Genomic DNA, 16,207 nt, shown 5'->3' with positions numbered 1-16,207 from the left:
TTTTTTAAATCTCAGAAAAGTGGGGAAAAAAGCAAGATTTTTTTTTTTTTGTTTTTTTTTTTCCAGAGATAGCAGAGGTTCACAAGTATCAACAAGTTATAACAGTGCAGTAAATGACCCCACACAAGAGTGCTAGGCCAAAGACAGATGAAATGCAAATTTTGAGAAAAAAACGATTTTAAAAATAAGTGCAAACAGGAAATTCAGTAAACAGCTCTAGGTTGTGCTCTAAATACAGTTACTAATGCAGAAATCAAGTTTAACAAGCCAGAAAATGCTCAAAATAGGCGGCTGTGCAAAAAAACTAAATAAACAAGAGGAAAAATACTTAAAATTTCAAAAGTGGCTCCTTTCGTCTCTCAGCGTTTTCTCCTCTTGGTGTGTGCTTCAACAGCCAACAAGCCTGAAAAGACGCCAAAACCACGAGGCAACCAGGTTTTAAGAGAGGAAGATGAAGGAGTTAGGAATTGACCCAAAATGGCCAATAAAACAACAGTTTCAAGTCAGTAACCACTCCCACAGGGGCAGGCAGGCTGCTCAGTGTTTTTCACTGCCACTGATCAACAGAGAGACTTCCCTTTAGCCCAAGCAAAAAATGGCCTCCAAGAAATTTACAGACAGTTCAAGAACAGCAAGCCTGTAACTGAACTTTTTTAAATATCAGAAAAGTGGGGAAAAAAGCAAGATTTTTTTTTGTTTTTTTGTTTTTTTTCAGAGATAGCAGAGGTTCACAAGTATCAACAAGTTATAACAGTGCAGTAAATGACCCCACACAAGAGTGCTAGGCCAAAGACGGGTAAAATGCAAGTTTTGAGAAAAAAACGATTTTAAAAATAAGTGCAAACAGGAAATTCAGTAAACAGCTCTAGGTTGTGCTCTAAATATAGTTACTAATGCAGAAATCAAGTTTAACAAGCCAGAAAATGCTCAAAATAGGCAGCTATGCAGAACAACTTAGCAAATAAACAGAGGAAAAATACTTGAAATCTCAAAAGTGGCTCCTTTCTTCTCTCGGCGTTTTCTCCTCCTGGTGGGTGTTTCACCAACAGCCAACAAGCCTGAAAAGACCAGAGCCATGGATGAGGGTAAGGCAGTCCACACAGCCTATCTGGACCTCGCCAAGACTTTTGACACCATCCCCCACTCTGGAATCATAGGTAAACTTACTAAGCTGGGCATTAATCCCCATGTCACTCGATGGGTTGCCAACTGGCTTACTGACAGAACCCACACTGTAAAAGTAGCTGACTCCAAATCCAGCTCCAGACAAGTGGAGTACCTCAGGGTTCAGTCCTGGGACCTCTCTTGTTTGACATCTACTTCTCTGAAGTACAGGCCAACACTAAGGGACACTGGCTAACAAAGTTCACAGATGACTGCAAACTGGGAGCCATTTAATGAATTCCCAAATTATGTTGATACTCTACAAAAGGGCCTTACAGAAACAGATGCTTGGTTGGGCTCAAGCTCAATGCCAAGAAATGTATAGTTATCCCCGTTGGGAAAAAACATGTACCCATGCATTACCACATAATGGCAGTACACTAAACACCGAAAGCGTGATAAGAGACTGTGGTCTCACCTTCAATAACCACATCGCCACAACAGTCAGGAAATCCTTCTATGTGGCACACCTCATCACTAAGGGCTTTTTATCCGGAAAAAGGAGGCCATTGTCCCACTGTACTCAACCCTCATTAGACCCATTATAGAATGCAACGCCCCATTTGGTATGCACCTCTCAAGACATCTGCAACAACTGGAAAGGCCACAGAAATACCTCACTAAAAGAATCACAGGCCTAAAGCAGATGCCCTATGTTGACCGCCTTAAAAAACTCCAGCTATACTCTGTCGCATATCATCTACTCCGAGGCGATCTCTGCTTAACATACAAGGCCATGTAAAACCCAGGGCTATTGGACATGCTACACTTAAAGAAATCCCAATCCCTTAGAGCCACACACTCCAGGGATCTAAACCTTATCACAATAAACAAAACATGCTGGAGGGATAGGTTCCTGACCCAGAGACTCCCCAGACTCTGGAATAGACTGCCTACACATGTCAAGCAGTGCACCTCATTGGCCCTCTTCAAAAGAAACCTTGATGATTTGATGGGAGAAAAGAAATTCACCTCAGGGGTCATGTCAGTCGCCCTGCTAGACGGGTCCAGGGAAGTAAATAGTGTGGGAAGAAACAGCCAGGGAATTGTTATGGCTAGGCTTATATAGGCCCTAGGACTGATAGCCTAGTATCAACCTATGAACCTATAAATGTTCTTTTGCAATCCTAGCCTGTGTAGAAAATGCCTTACCCAAATGAGGGATTCATGACACAGTGAGAAAGACTTTGCAAAGATGAGAACGTCAGGAAAAATGTGAATACCTTGCAGTTTGCAGTAGGCTATCATAGGAAGTAGACAATTTGAGAACACTGTTCGAATGCCTACAAAGGTTTCTAACCAGGAGAATTCAGAGCATGAATACCATGTCCTACACTGATCACCTCAGGGCTGTCTATCTGTAATTGGTCTCCTAAAGACTGCTGAGAGGGATCTTTGCCTGGCTTTCAGGGCTTCCTAAGACCCAGCCCTGATGGATCTGTTGCACATGTACAAAACAAACACCACAAGTAGCACTATATCCAGGGATCTGAACTTTGCTTGTGACATAAAAAGAATGTGCTGGAGAGACAGATGTTTCTCAAAGGATCCCCATGGTATGGAATAGGCGGGTCTATATCACCATATCAAATGGTGATAAGCTGAACATTGAAAATATCGAAAGTTCACGAGAATGACCTTGTTATTGTGGTGGGCTGCGCCCCCCACACACCCTGCTTAAATATATATTCCAAGTCCAAGGTCGCACTACAGTGAAGAAAGGACAAATATCCCAATCCTCACTGTACCGCGACCCCAAAAACACAAGTTTGTTCTTGTGAACTTTCGATATTTTCAGCGTTTTGCATTTTCACCATTCTAAATGGTGATATAGACCTGAATAGGCTCCCATATGTGTAAAATAGAGCTAATCTGACTGTATTCAAACAAAACCTTGATAATTGAATGGAAATCAAAAAATTATCCCCATTCTGGCCCTTGTGTCTCTTATGGACAGAGGCTGTCAATAAGAAGAGTATTATCCTAATATCCCCCAATATAGATCCCTTAGTTACTGTCCTTCTAACATGCCCCTCCCAATAGACACCCATGGTACTTTGAATCCAAATGGATTTTGTGGTGCAAAAGGCTAGGCTTGTAAGGGCCCCCTAGCAGTCATTAGCTTAGTAACAACCTGTGAACTTTAAAGTTATGACCCTTAGCACTCACACATTTCCTACAAAAATTCTGGTGTCTCTTACTTTCAAAACATTTCCTATCTGACAGATTTTAGTTAACAAGACCTCCTTTTGTTTGTATGTTTGTTTCTTCACAACTATTGGTCTTGGCTACTTTCTTAAGAGACTTCTTGGGATGTCTGCACCGTATGCCATTTCTGTCAGTAGTGCTGATGAGACACCAGTCCAGCTGATGACAGTGGTCTTCATAATGCTTATACAGTCTGTTCCTTCCAGCTTCACAGAGGTGGCTATACTCCTCATTTTTCCCCTTTTCTCTGACCTACAGATCAAACATGTTTTTTAAAAGTTCTTGTGTTCTCTTTTTCTGTCTGACCTCTGCAGCTTGGCTAACACATCAGAACAATTCAGTGCTTTCTCTGATTTTCAAGTCTGTCCTCATTTGATTTTATGTATTTGTCTGGGATCCCACTTATTTTAAAGATCTCCGTGTATCTGAGAAATTTTCTCTTCAAAGTTGTTTGAAGCTATTACTTGCAATGGCACCGTACAGTGGTCTGCTTCCCAATGAATTTCTGCTGAGTCCGTGTACACAGAATAATCTTATGGCAGAAACTGAATTTAAATGTTTTTCTGTTACTAGATGTTTTCATCAATTAATGGCTCTCCTGTTATGAGAGTGCTAACATACTTCTCAGTCAGTGGCCTTTTTGGAATACTCAAAATCAGTAAATGTTAAATTCTGCAACATCTCACTGGACAGTAAAAGTTAACATTTATAAATGATCAAGTTGTCATCAGTATTTAATATCTAATGTTCTTAGTGGTTTAAGTGTGTGTGTAACTTTACGAAAATACAGTTGCCGGATGCATTTTCTGTTATTTTTGGCTCTTTATAATTACACAGGTAAAACTGTGCACAAATATAAAGTAAGAAAGCTAGCGGATATGTTTTTTTCACACTTTATTTCAAGCGCTTTATTAAGGATTCTCATACACTTTGATGACAAGCTAAGAAAGAAAAAGAGAACCGTCATACTGAAGTGGAATCCTGTAGACCCTAGCTAGCATTAATATGTTTTTGTCTAACTAGTACTACAGTCTAAATCGTTAGCACAATGTTATCCACCATGACATCTGGCAAGTTCACCAAAAACAAAACATAGCTCTGGCAGTTCAGTTCAACTTCAGCCTTCAGTGGATTAATAAAGCACTTTAAAAGGGAAATCCAGTGGTAATCAGGAACACCACCAGATACATTAATAACATTAGTTCTGCAAGTCTCTTGCTTGCAGATAACCAAAATCCATAAATCCTCAGTCAATCATCAGATAGATCATCAGCAACAATGGTAAACTACCAAAATGTACCGTTTTATTTCCTGTGGTGTTTTTGTTGCATGTAATACTTACTGTCAATGTGTTGTGATCTGTTTGTACCTTTTCATCTTTTCTCTGCCTTTAAAACCTCCAACTCCATGTCTGTGGGAATCCTCGTAGTCTGTATTTTATGCTGGATTACTACTAGAGACAATTTCATTCTCATAATAGAAACATGGGAGACAAATTTTAATGCATGGAAATCGTGTTGCTTCGAGAGGTATTTCTAAGTCCTTACACTGGTACTACTCGTCTATTGGGACCGCTTATCACAAAACTTGCTGTGCACCAGTTTACAAAGAAGTAAAGTCTGCTTAGAATAATTATTCAGATTACAGTGTAGTTTGTTTTTGCTTCTGCAGTTCAGCTTCACCTGACTTATGTTTGTGTTCTGCACAGATTGACTGACTTAATTCCCCTACCTCCATATATTTTTTTGAATTGTCTGGAAGTGTCTTGTGGAAAGCTGTTCCTGTTGAGTACTCTCCTGTTCAATAAGAAGGTTGAGGTAGTTTGTAGAATTCCCACGAGATGAGTGTTTTTACTTTGTATAAAAACAAATGAATACCAGTATCATATTGAAGTGAAAACAAATGAAGGACATAGTTGTAATGAATTTGTTGAACTAACATTGAAATCTACATCATTTAACAGTGTTGGCGCTCCTGAGTGTGTGTTTGCTTTATTAGTGTATAACTGTCTTCGATATTGCTGTAAAACCAAAAGCTTTATTTAAGTTTGAGGGTGGACCACATATTTGTACCATTGTCATTGCTATTCAGGGTCACTGAATGGAAAAATATAATGCATTGTTAGCCTGCTTGAACTTTTTATTATTCAACATGCGGGAATCTTAAATGCTTTACAAGTTTAATGCTCAAGGATGCTTACCTGCCTATGAAGAGCATTTAAAATCTTGTCACTGCAAACTACATCCCTCCACCACCACGCACAAAGCAAGTCATGTAACAGTACTAAAAATCCAAAAGTACAACACAAAACTAGCCAAATAATACCAAAAGCGACCGACTCGCACAAGTCGTGGAAGATTGTTTTTATTACTAAAACAGCACATCAAATGCACTCGTCCCTTCAAAGACAACTCATCAGATAAAAAACATCCTACTCCAATAGTTTTTGTATAATTCCAAACAAGTTAATTGCAATCATTAAGTCAATAAATAAGTTTAAATAGTTAAAATGCCATACTTAAAGCTACGTATTTAAAATCTTTTCACTATCCTTTATGTAATGGCCTTCTCGTACTTGGTCTGCATTACCATAAACAAAAAGTCATATTTTTAAAATACATGAATACATGTTCCTCAATAAATTTCCATATAAATATAGTCATACACAACAGTGAATATAAATATATACGTTTGTTTTACCACATCCTATTTAAATAATTATATTAAAACTTCCGCTTTGTCTTTTTATACCGGTCCAGTGGATACTTGGTCATTAAGACCAGGGGAAAATGTGGCATTTAGCCTCAACTGCCACATTAATTCCCTTTATAAAGCACTCTTTGCCAGTCACCACCCCTCGGAATTATTTAAATTTTTTCTAAGATAGCGCAGGTGAACTTTTTAAAGTTAGCACATAGGGCATTTGTCTCTATTCATTGTTGTGTATGACTTTTTATTTATATGGAAATTTATTGAAGGACTTGTTTTTATGTATTTTAAAAATTAGTCTTTTAGGAATTGTTTATGGTAATGCAGACAGAGTACGGGAAGGCCATTACATAAAGGATAATGAAGAAAAGTATTTTAAATATGTAGCTTTAAGTATGGAATTTTAGTGATTTAAATTTATTTGATTGTAATAAACTTGTTCAGAATCATATAAAAAGGATTGGAGTAGGATGATTTTAATTTGATGAAGTCTCTTTGAAGGGACGGAAGCACTTGTGTTTTTGGTATGCTGTTTTAGTAATAAAAACTTATCTTCCACGGCTTGTGTGAGTCTGTCGCTTTTGGTATTTAGCATGTCACATAAGTATCATAAAGTTGTTTACACATCACTGCAGAGACTTCATGTACTTAGATGATCATTGTGTGGATTTTGCTATACTTATCAGCCATCTAGTGGGTGCTGTAGATTAGTAAATTGTTTAGTCAGAAATTTTAAATATTTACTTAAATGCCCGATTATGTATTTCAGTTTTAAATGTTCTTATGCATTTCTTTGATTTGGACTTATCTGTTAGTACAGAAATTTGTTTCACACTCAATTTGGTTGTACTTGGTTTGAATAGACCTTATGAAGATAGGACACTGCATAGTGTGTTGCATCTAAATGTGTGTTTCCCTTTTGCAGGTATCTATTGCAGGACAGCCAGCTGGAGTGGAGTCTGCCAGAGCAAGAATTAGAGTAAGTTCATTTCTATGCATTTAGTAAAACTTGTGGTTTCTTTGTACACTCAGATTATTTTAATTATTTCCTATGGCAGGATTAAAGTTTTGATTTTCGAGGAGACCATAAAACTGTTTTTTGTCCTTTGACACTGTACAGTCAACATTTTCTGCATTCAGCTGAATTAATGTTGAGTGTATATATATATATATATATATATATGTGTGTGTGTATATATCTATATATACCTTTTCCACTTTTCACTGTAGAATCTGCTTTTGCTTACTTGTTTAATAAAATATCTACAAGTTCAATTTCCATTTCATTTCTGTATATAATTATGTTTTTTTAAAGATAGCGTGTCAAGATTTGTTTCAGTTCCATCTGTATGATGTCAGCAGTCATGCTTTCCTAACAGTTGTAGTTTCTGCTTGACTCATTGGGTGGTATTCACAAAAAGTAAAGTAACAGCCCAACTCACCATATTCAGGTAAACCAAGTTGCACTGGTCTGTTTATAATGTGTTTCATAATCATGCATGAACTTATATGTGTGTTAGTAGAAGAATGTGTGCAGGCAGTCACCCCTCTTCAGAGGTGCACACATAGGCACAATCTGCACGAGTTACCTAACCTAGCTGCTATAATTTGTGGTTGTGCCATACTGAGCATTTTTTGCTAGATAGTGGTGTCCACAGAGACTCGCATGAAGGCATCTACATGTATACTGACAGATATGAACACATCCATTGTAAGAATACTCTACATCCACTATCTTCTTATTCATTCCAGCTTTAGACAACAATCTTCCAATACACCTGGAGAAGCGTACTAATAATAAGCAGTTATGCACATTGTCACAGTACCCACTTGCACATTGCTGCTGTACCCACATGTGAGCGCACACACCTGCACATCCATCAATTTATTTTCTTAATCATCTCCATGAGGAGGGCTCCTTTGGCAAAAAGCCAAGGGAGACCTTACACGTTTTGTATCTGAGCAAAGTGCAATGTATCCTGTCGGTTCCCCAAGCCAGCAGGAAGATATAATCTTTCCCACCATGTCCCAGATCTACCATGGGATCTCATCATTACGACCTGTAAGTAGCACAGGTTTCCCTATCAGATGTCCTTACTAGGTGCCAAGCCCACAGCTCTTAACCTTTCTTGGCCCAAAGAACCAGTGGCTGTTCCCCTACATTATTACAACAAATGAGCCCAACAGTCATGCTGAGAAGCCTTATTCCTAGTGCTTGCATCTGTGATGACATGTTTTCAGTCACTACCCAAAGACTGTGACATTGTTTCTGATGGGAACATTGACCAGTTAACTGAGGAGTTCCATCCTCTCTCTCTCGGGTCCTGCTTCACCTCCACAAGGCGAGATCTGTGGGCTTGTAGTACTGCCAACACAGCATGAGTAATCCATAAGTCGGGGAGGGTGGCTTAATGGCTAGGGTGTTTGCCTTACAAATACAAGGTGCAGGGTTTGAGTCGCACAAGGGATAACTGGCTAGGCTTAAAATGGCTTGCAAGGGCCGTTAGCTTAGTACTAAACTGTGAACTGTCAGTCTCTCAACACCCACTACTGTTAACTCATAAAAAAAGGATCTCTGTGTGCTGCAAGCCTTCCTGTTGGGGTAGGCATTTCTTTCTTACCGGTCATGAATGATCCAATTTTCCAGGAGATAACCATAACCTGGAATTAAGAGAGAATTTGTTCATACCTTCAGCTTTAGATATTGCTTGTAAAAGTGATGATGACATTGTCCGTAAATCCGCGTTTATATTACGTGATCGAACAATGAAATGTTAAAATGTCGAGCCCTAAATGTCAAAACACTGTAATGTTGAACGGCAACAAAACACCCAAGCAAAGCATAAAAATGCTCTAAGCAGGGGGGGCAAGCCCCTTGCGCCCCCCCAACCGCCGCTACCTACATATGCCAACTCTGAGATCGCACTACAGTACAGACAATGGAAAACTTCCATGTCCACACTGTACAGAGATCTCCACTGAACCGTTCGACATTCCGACGATTCGACATTTAGGGGTCAATTATTAAGTGTTCGAACATTTCACTGTTCGGTCACGTAATATTTATTTATTTTATTTTATTTTACATTTGTTAACCAGGGGTGTCTGACTGAGCCGAAAAGGCCCTTTTTCAGCAGAGGCCTGGGGAGAAAAGCTTCACAAAGAAAAAATACAGATACATTTAGTTACTTAGACATAATCAGTATACACACAAATTACAAAAGACATGTTTTTACAGTGGTATGCGGCACATCAACAGTTAAAGTGGAGAGAACAAACAAAAAAATATTAATTTAAAAATAAAGGTAATTAATAGATTTATGGTGTACAGCTGAAATTTGGAACATAGGTAGAATATGCACATAGTACACAGGTACAAGTACATACATTGTAGATTAGCCAGTGTTTGTGAGTAAGATTGAAAACTATTATCAAGTACTCTAGATTTAGTATGTATATCTTGTCTGATTTCACTAGCCTGGGGAGCATTCAATCTAGATTTAGTCATAGATAATCGATTTAGTAATATAGACCGCAAATCCATATTTATGAATCAAACATTAAAGATAGGCTTGGATGATACTGCATTGCAAGCCCATCATACATTCATTCAGAAGGCTTTACTTCAGCACTCCCATATTAAATATGATCATCTCCAAGCTTGCACTAGCTTTGGGGAAATTATTGGTTGAGATGTGGGCCATCAATAAGTGCATCCAATTATCTCGCAACCAGTTAGCTCCACTTCACATTATGTAACAAAGTGCTCCACTGCACATGAAATCACAGCAGCATCTGTGGACAGCAAAGCTGTATGGCTGTATCCACAAGCTGGAGCTTTTGCATCCTGTCTGTTTTATTTATGAAAATCATGAGTAGGAGGTGGAGATAAGATGTATTCTTGTTTTCAGTCCTTTGCCCACCATTAAGGTATTGTTTAACTTAACACTAATAAACGTCTTGTGCAAAATTTCAGTACAACTAGCATAACTGTGCTTATTAGAAAAATAGTATTACTAGAGTTCAATTTGTAAGTAAATGTTAACCAACAGTTCATTCATCTCTGTCTGTAAATTTATGCAAATAAGTTATAAATTTATTCCAGACAATAGACGCAGAACATATTGTTTCCTCTTATGTCCACTTCTTGCTGTTTTACACGAGATATAAAACATATGCTGTATAAAAATGCAGGCAGGTAGGTAGAGGCAGTCAGTGCATTATGTTTATGAAATGGCCTGTAGTAAATGTGTGTTCCAAGACTGATTAGTTTCCATTTTCATAAAAAACTTTCATTTCATGTCCTGTGTGTGTGTGTGTGAGAGCATGTGTGTCATGGAGCTTATTTATAGAGAAAACACCTGTGCATTTTTCTGAAGCTGTTGCCACATGTGGGTTGCAGGTTGTAACCACTGGACTGGTTGTATGTACATTGTAATTGTAAAAGGGTAACTAATATTTCACTATACTTGTTGAGTCTTTCATATGTTGAGCTTCCCAGAGTTGTACCTTAGTGTCACTTCTCCAAACCCTGTGCTCTTGTTCTTGCGGCTATTGTTCATCTTATTATGAAGCAACCATTGTAAATTCCTTATAAACTGCATGGTGCTTAATAACGACAGATATCCGGTCTATATCACCACATCGAATGGTGATAAGTTCGAATGCCCTTTGTTCGAACCGAAAAGTCTGAAAGCCCTTAACCGCAAAGTTACGGAACATCGATTTTTTTCCCAGGGAAAAAAATTTGTGGGCCATCTTCTGGGCTTTGCTATTTCCTCCACTGTAGTGCAATCTCGGACTTGGTATTTTTAAGTAGGGGGATGTGTGTGGGACACAGCACCCCATGTCAGTTTGCTTTAAAGTTGTGATTTTTTTTTTCACGGAGAAGTGTTTTTTTTTTTTTTCCTGGGGAAAAAAATCGCTGTTCCATAAGTTCACTGTTTAGGGTTTTTGGACTTTTAGGTTCAAACAAAGGGCATTCAAACTTATCACCATTTGATGTGGTGATATAGACCCCAGAAATACTACACGGTTTTGTTTTCCCATACCTGCAGTGCAGTGTAGGCAGCCCTTAGCTGCCAATGTGTTAGCAAATTAGTGTTTATTCATGCCCCTATAAATATGCATGAACAATTTTTCATTGAAACTGAAGTTAAAAAAAAAAAAACTCACTCTCACTCACTCTCACTCACTCTCACTCACTCTCACTCACTCACTCACTCTCACTCACTCTCACTCACTCTCACTCACTCTCACTCACTCACTCTCACTCACTCTCACTCACTCTCACTCACTCACTCTCACTCACTCTCACTCACTCTCACTCACTCTCTCTCACTCACTCTCTCTCACTCACTCTCACTCACTCTCTCTCACTCACTCTCTCTCACTCACTCACTCTCTCACTCTCTCTCACTCTCTCTCACTCTCTCACTCTCTCACTCACTCTCACTCACTCTCTCACTCTCACTCACTCTCACTCACTCTCACTCACTCTCACTCACTCACTCTCACTCACTCACTCTCACTCACTCACTCTCACTCACTCACTCTCACTCACTCACTCACTCTCACTCACTCACTCTCACTCACTCACTCTCACTCACTCTCACTCACTCACTCTCACTCACTCACTCTCACTCTCACTCTCTCTCTCACACACTCTCTCTCTCTCTCTCTCACACTCTCTCTCTCTCTCACTCTCTCTCTCTCACTCTCTCTCTCTCTCTCACACGCATTCACTCTGTCGCTCACTCGCTCTCATTCTCTCTCTCACTCACACTCACTCTCACTCACACTCACTCTCACTCTCACTCTCACTCTCACACTCACACTCAGTCTATTACCAGCTGCAACCACTTTGACTCCCTGCTCTTCAAGATTCCCTAGATTTACTATAAACCCTCAGCTCAGCTTTCCACGTCAACCAGCTGGAGGACAGCAGTTCCCTTGCTTAGGTCAGCTCACCAGAACCACTATGAAGGTAAGCTGGACTTAGTGTCAGTATCTGAGGAAAGTGTGCTGTGACTTTTTGTCATCCCTACAGACTAATATCTGGCAGATAGCACAGAGGATTAAGGTTATAAGTTGTTAACATGCTGCTACATGTATTCTAGGTTTGACTCCTTTAGCCTCCTTTTGCCAACAGTATGATTCTGAGCAAGTCACTTAACCAGACAGTGCTCAGGGGCTTTGAAAAAACTATGAGGCTGAGTGCACTAACCTTGTCTTTAATAAGTAATCCCACTAAGAGATGGAAAATTTATATTATCTTTATCCACGGCTCGTTGGTCACATCTCCATTAGCCTGCCATAAAGTAACATCCCATCCCCTTATTTCTTTTACTTGGCTCCTGTACTGTACATCTTCTTACATTGTGTACTGCAGTCATTGTTGCATGTCCCTAAGATCCAACTGTCATTTTCTCCTAACACCTATTCTTCAGCCTGTTACTTTCAGAACTTTTGCCTCCCTTCTCATAACCCCTTCATACTATCCTTAGTGTAGTACTGAAAAATAAGAAAAACAATCACTGATGTCATGTTCTACTCAGGGTGTCTTTACCACCATAAGCATGCATAATTCTTCCATAGTCACACCTGTAATTTTTCTTTACTCTTTCCTATGTCATGTGTCCCACCCTGTCTCATTACTGTCAAGCTACTTTCTCCCATTTAATGAACAAGGGGAAATTAGTTGATCACATTACACTTGCATTGTATAGGTGGTGGTTAATGAAAAACTATGGAATGGTAGAAACAAAGCATTATAAATTAAAGTCATAGTGGCAGGAATAAGAAAAAAAGAATAGAATAGGAAAACCTCTGTCACTCACATTTCAACTGCAATGAGAGATTACTTTCTACATGCTACCTGCCTTATACTTTCTCATTTTACTGACCACAGTTAAGCACTATTGCCATCAATCATCTCCACTCTGTCTGCTTTAAATGCATATGCTGCTCAATCACGTTTTAAACAAGTTATTTACTCTGCTGTACAGATGATCAATCCCAGCATGCCAGCCTATATCCAGTAATCTTTAAACTATATTGGTTACTGTTGTTGCAGTACTGTTCTATCTCTGTGGTGCCATGGGCAGTAGATGACCTCCTCCCTGCACAAAAAGGCATGTTTAGTACTTTACTGCCCCACTGAGCTTTACTTCTAACATGAGTGCACTTTTGGATTACAAGTATTCATTTATGAAGCTCCAATATCTTTGCAACTTCGTAAATGAGTCAATAGTGCACTACAGCCCATCGCCATTGGATATGACCTTTTCTGCTATTATTTTGGGCACTTTGCCCTTTTTTTAACTGAGGCTGCTGTTTCTGGTGGCATTTTTGACATCACAAAGATAGCAGCTAAACAGCAGCATTGATAGGGTCCAAGGCAGCTGCATTGTGCTATGTTTGGCACTGGGTGCTGATGGTGTTGGCATGTAGTGCTAGAAATGCTGGTATTTTAACAAATGCTAGAATTATATTTGCTTGTGTTTGTAGTAAACAGCTTGCTACAGTTTCAAGCTGAAGAATTGTTTTAAGCTGCAATCCTGCCATGTGTGTGGAGCCATTTTTCACTCAGCTGGCCTAAGGCCAGATGTGACTGCCAATATTTTGTGACTACTTTGCATCTTTCACTAATGGCAAAATCTTTAATATATTGTCAAAGATGTTTCCCACTAAATAATCCAAGTTGCTCACTGTCATGAACTTCAGTGTTAATCTAGCCTCTCTCCCTGCCAGAAGTGCCATAAATAGAAGATTATGATTAGGTCTGCAATCCTAGCTAAGGGATGTTAGAGACATGGATACCAAGAAATTTACTCTGTAGGTGAATCTTGGTCTCCTTGTCAAGAACACAATTTAGGGTTAAGATTATGAGATCCAATCTTAATTCTTTTCAGTGCATTTGACTTTATTACGAGTTATAGAAGAGAACAGATAAAGTGCAAAACCCTAAGTGAACACTGGCAAGTACGGTAGCAGCACACCTATCCACTTATTTATTTAGTGTTCATGTGGATCAAAAGCAGAGATAATTTTAAATATTGCTCTTTTCAATTAAAATGTTAACAGAGCATCAGGATTTGCATACATATGTACTGAACAACAAAAAGAGTTAGAACTGTGTTTATTTTTGTCTGACTGACTAATCCTGACTTATTTGCCAGACAATTGGACACATGTATGAGGGACAGGGAAAATTATGAGCTAAACACAAAGATGCTTTGTAGTCAAGCATAGTGGGCAGAAACTAAGCTGTTTTTGCTTCTGCTGTGTTTGTTTGACACTGTGTAAGTGCTTGGTTCCTAGCATGAGACCCAATATTCACAATGCTAGGAAAGGTGCTTAACAGTTAAGCACCTTTCTAAATGCTGTGAATATCGGGTCTGTTGCTAGAGTAGCATGTAACCAGCTATCTTTTTCTCTATATTGAAGTATAATCACTAAGTTTCATGCAATACATACATTTGTTAATCTCCATTTTGGTGATAGGTTGACAGACGAGATCAGGAGTCCCCGTAGACTATGATGTTTGCATATGACATTGTGATCTGTAGTGAGAGTAGGGAACAGGTGGAGGAGACCCTGGAGAGGTGGAGATATGCTCTAGAGAGAAGAGGAATAAAGGTCAGCAGGACTAAGAATATATGTGTGTGAATGAGAGGGAGGGTAGAGGAATGGTGAGGATGCAGGGAGTAGAGGTGGCGAAGGTGAATGAGTTTAAGTACTTGGGATCAACAGTTCAGAGTAATGGTGTGTGTGGAAGAGAGGTGAAGAAGAGAGTACAGGCAGGATGGAGTGGATGGAGAAGAGTGTCAGGAGTGATTTGTGACAGACAAGTACCAGTGAGAGTGAAAGGGAAAGTCTACAAGAGGGTAGTGAGACCAGCTATGTTACATGGGTTGGAGACAGTGGCATTCACAAAAAGGCAGGAGTCAGAGCTTGACGTGACAGAGTTGAAGATGTTAAGATTTGCACTGGGTGTGACGAGGATGGACAGGATTAGGAATAAGTGTATTTAGAGGATCAGCCCAGGTTGGAAGGTTTGGAGACAAAGCCAGAGAGGCAAGATTACGTTGGTTTGGACATGTGCTGAGGAAGTACGCAGAGTTTATTGGGGAAAAAGATGCTAAGGATGAAGCTGCCAGGTAACGGGAAAAGAGGAAGGCCTAAGATAACGTTTATGGATGTGGTGAGAGAGGACATGCAGGTGGTTGGTGTAACAGAGCAAGATGCAGAGGACAGGAAGAAATGGAAACAGTTGATCTGCTGTGGCGACCCGTAGCGGGAGCAGCCGAAAGAAGTTCATCTCCATTTAATTACTAATACAAACATTATGAAGCTGTAATCCAGGTAATACTTTTGGGAGATTGTAAATTCCAACAAGTCATTTGGGAGGATCACTACAGTCTTTACTCGCTCTTGACTCTTAAAACCTCTTTTAGCACTTGAGTACCATCAAGCTCATATCCCTTGCTATTATCTTGTCCGTTTTTCTACCTGGTGTAAATGAATGCAGTAGTCAGGCTGGATTTCTCACTGTGTGTTTCTTGTCAGATATGTTGTGTAAGATGTTTTACTGCTGAAGATTTGTAACTTTGTTAATCTGTAAATCTGGAATTATTTCTAAGACTAATTTATTTTAAATTTTAGTAAAATTGCATGTTACTAATGTATATGACTTATGTTGTGTAGCTCAGCCCAACTGACATTTTAGACTCTTTTTTTTTTAGATGTGCATCTTATGTTTTAATATAAAGCAAAGAGAGTGTTACAGATTTTGAGCAGTAAATACTGTAGTGCCTGTAGTACAAAAAGTGGCTTAGTTTACATTAAGCATATAACTCATTTTATGACTTGTGTAGTAAATGTAATATATTGAGGTCTTGCACAAGGTGGTACATCCTTGTCAACTCATATGACAAACTACAGGCTTTCAGTCAGCTTGCCTTTTAAAACTTTCCAAGACCACTAGTCCACTCCTTTAGCTGTAATGCTAGTCTTTCTCTTTAGGTCCCTGGAGAGCTTTGCAATTGCAGAGCACTATATACAATGAAAAAAATCACAAGTAACCTTCACTACCATGCCTGCCTCCTCAGGTATATTAAGGTTA

General features: G+C 39.2%; 1 protein-coding gene across 1 annotated transcript in view; it reads left to right on the top strand.

The window, feature by feature from the left end:
• Positions 1-16,207, top strand: part of BICC1 (BicC family RNA binding protein 1) — a 1,908,684-nt gene that overhangs the window by 853,647 nt on the left and 1,038,830 nt on the right. Inside the window, exon 6 of the mRNA XM_044056407.1 lies at positions 7,007-7,060. Coding sequence (XP_043912342.1) covers positions 7,007-7,060 — 54 coding nt within the window. The remainder of the gene's footprint in view (positions 1-7,006; positions 7,061-16,207) is intronic.

The sequence above is a fragment of the Protopterus annectens genome, chromosome 14.part0 (assembly GCF_019279795.1).
Source record: "Protopterus annectens isolate FY-2018-M chromosome 14.part0, PAN1.0, whole genome shotgun sequence".
NCBI classification, from domain to species: domain Eukaryota; kingdom Metazoa; phylum Chordata; order Ceratodontiformes; family Protopteridae; genus Protopterus; species Protopterus annectens.
This window is presented reverse-complemented; position numbering and strand designations above follow the sequence as displayed.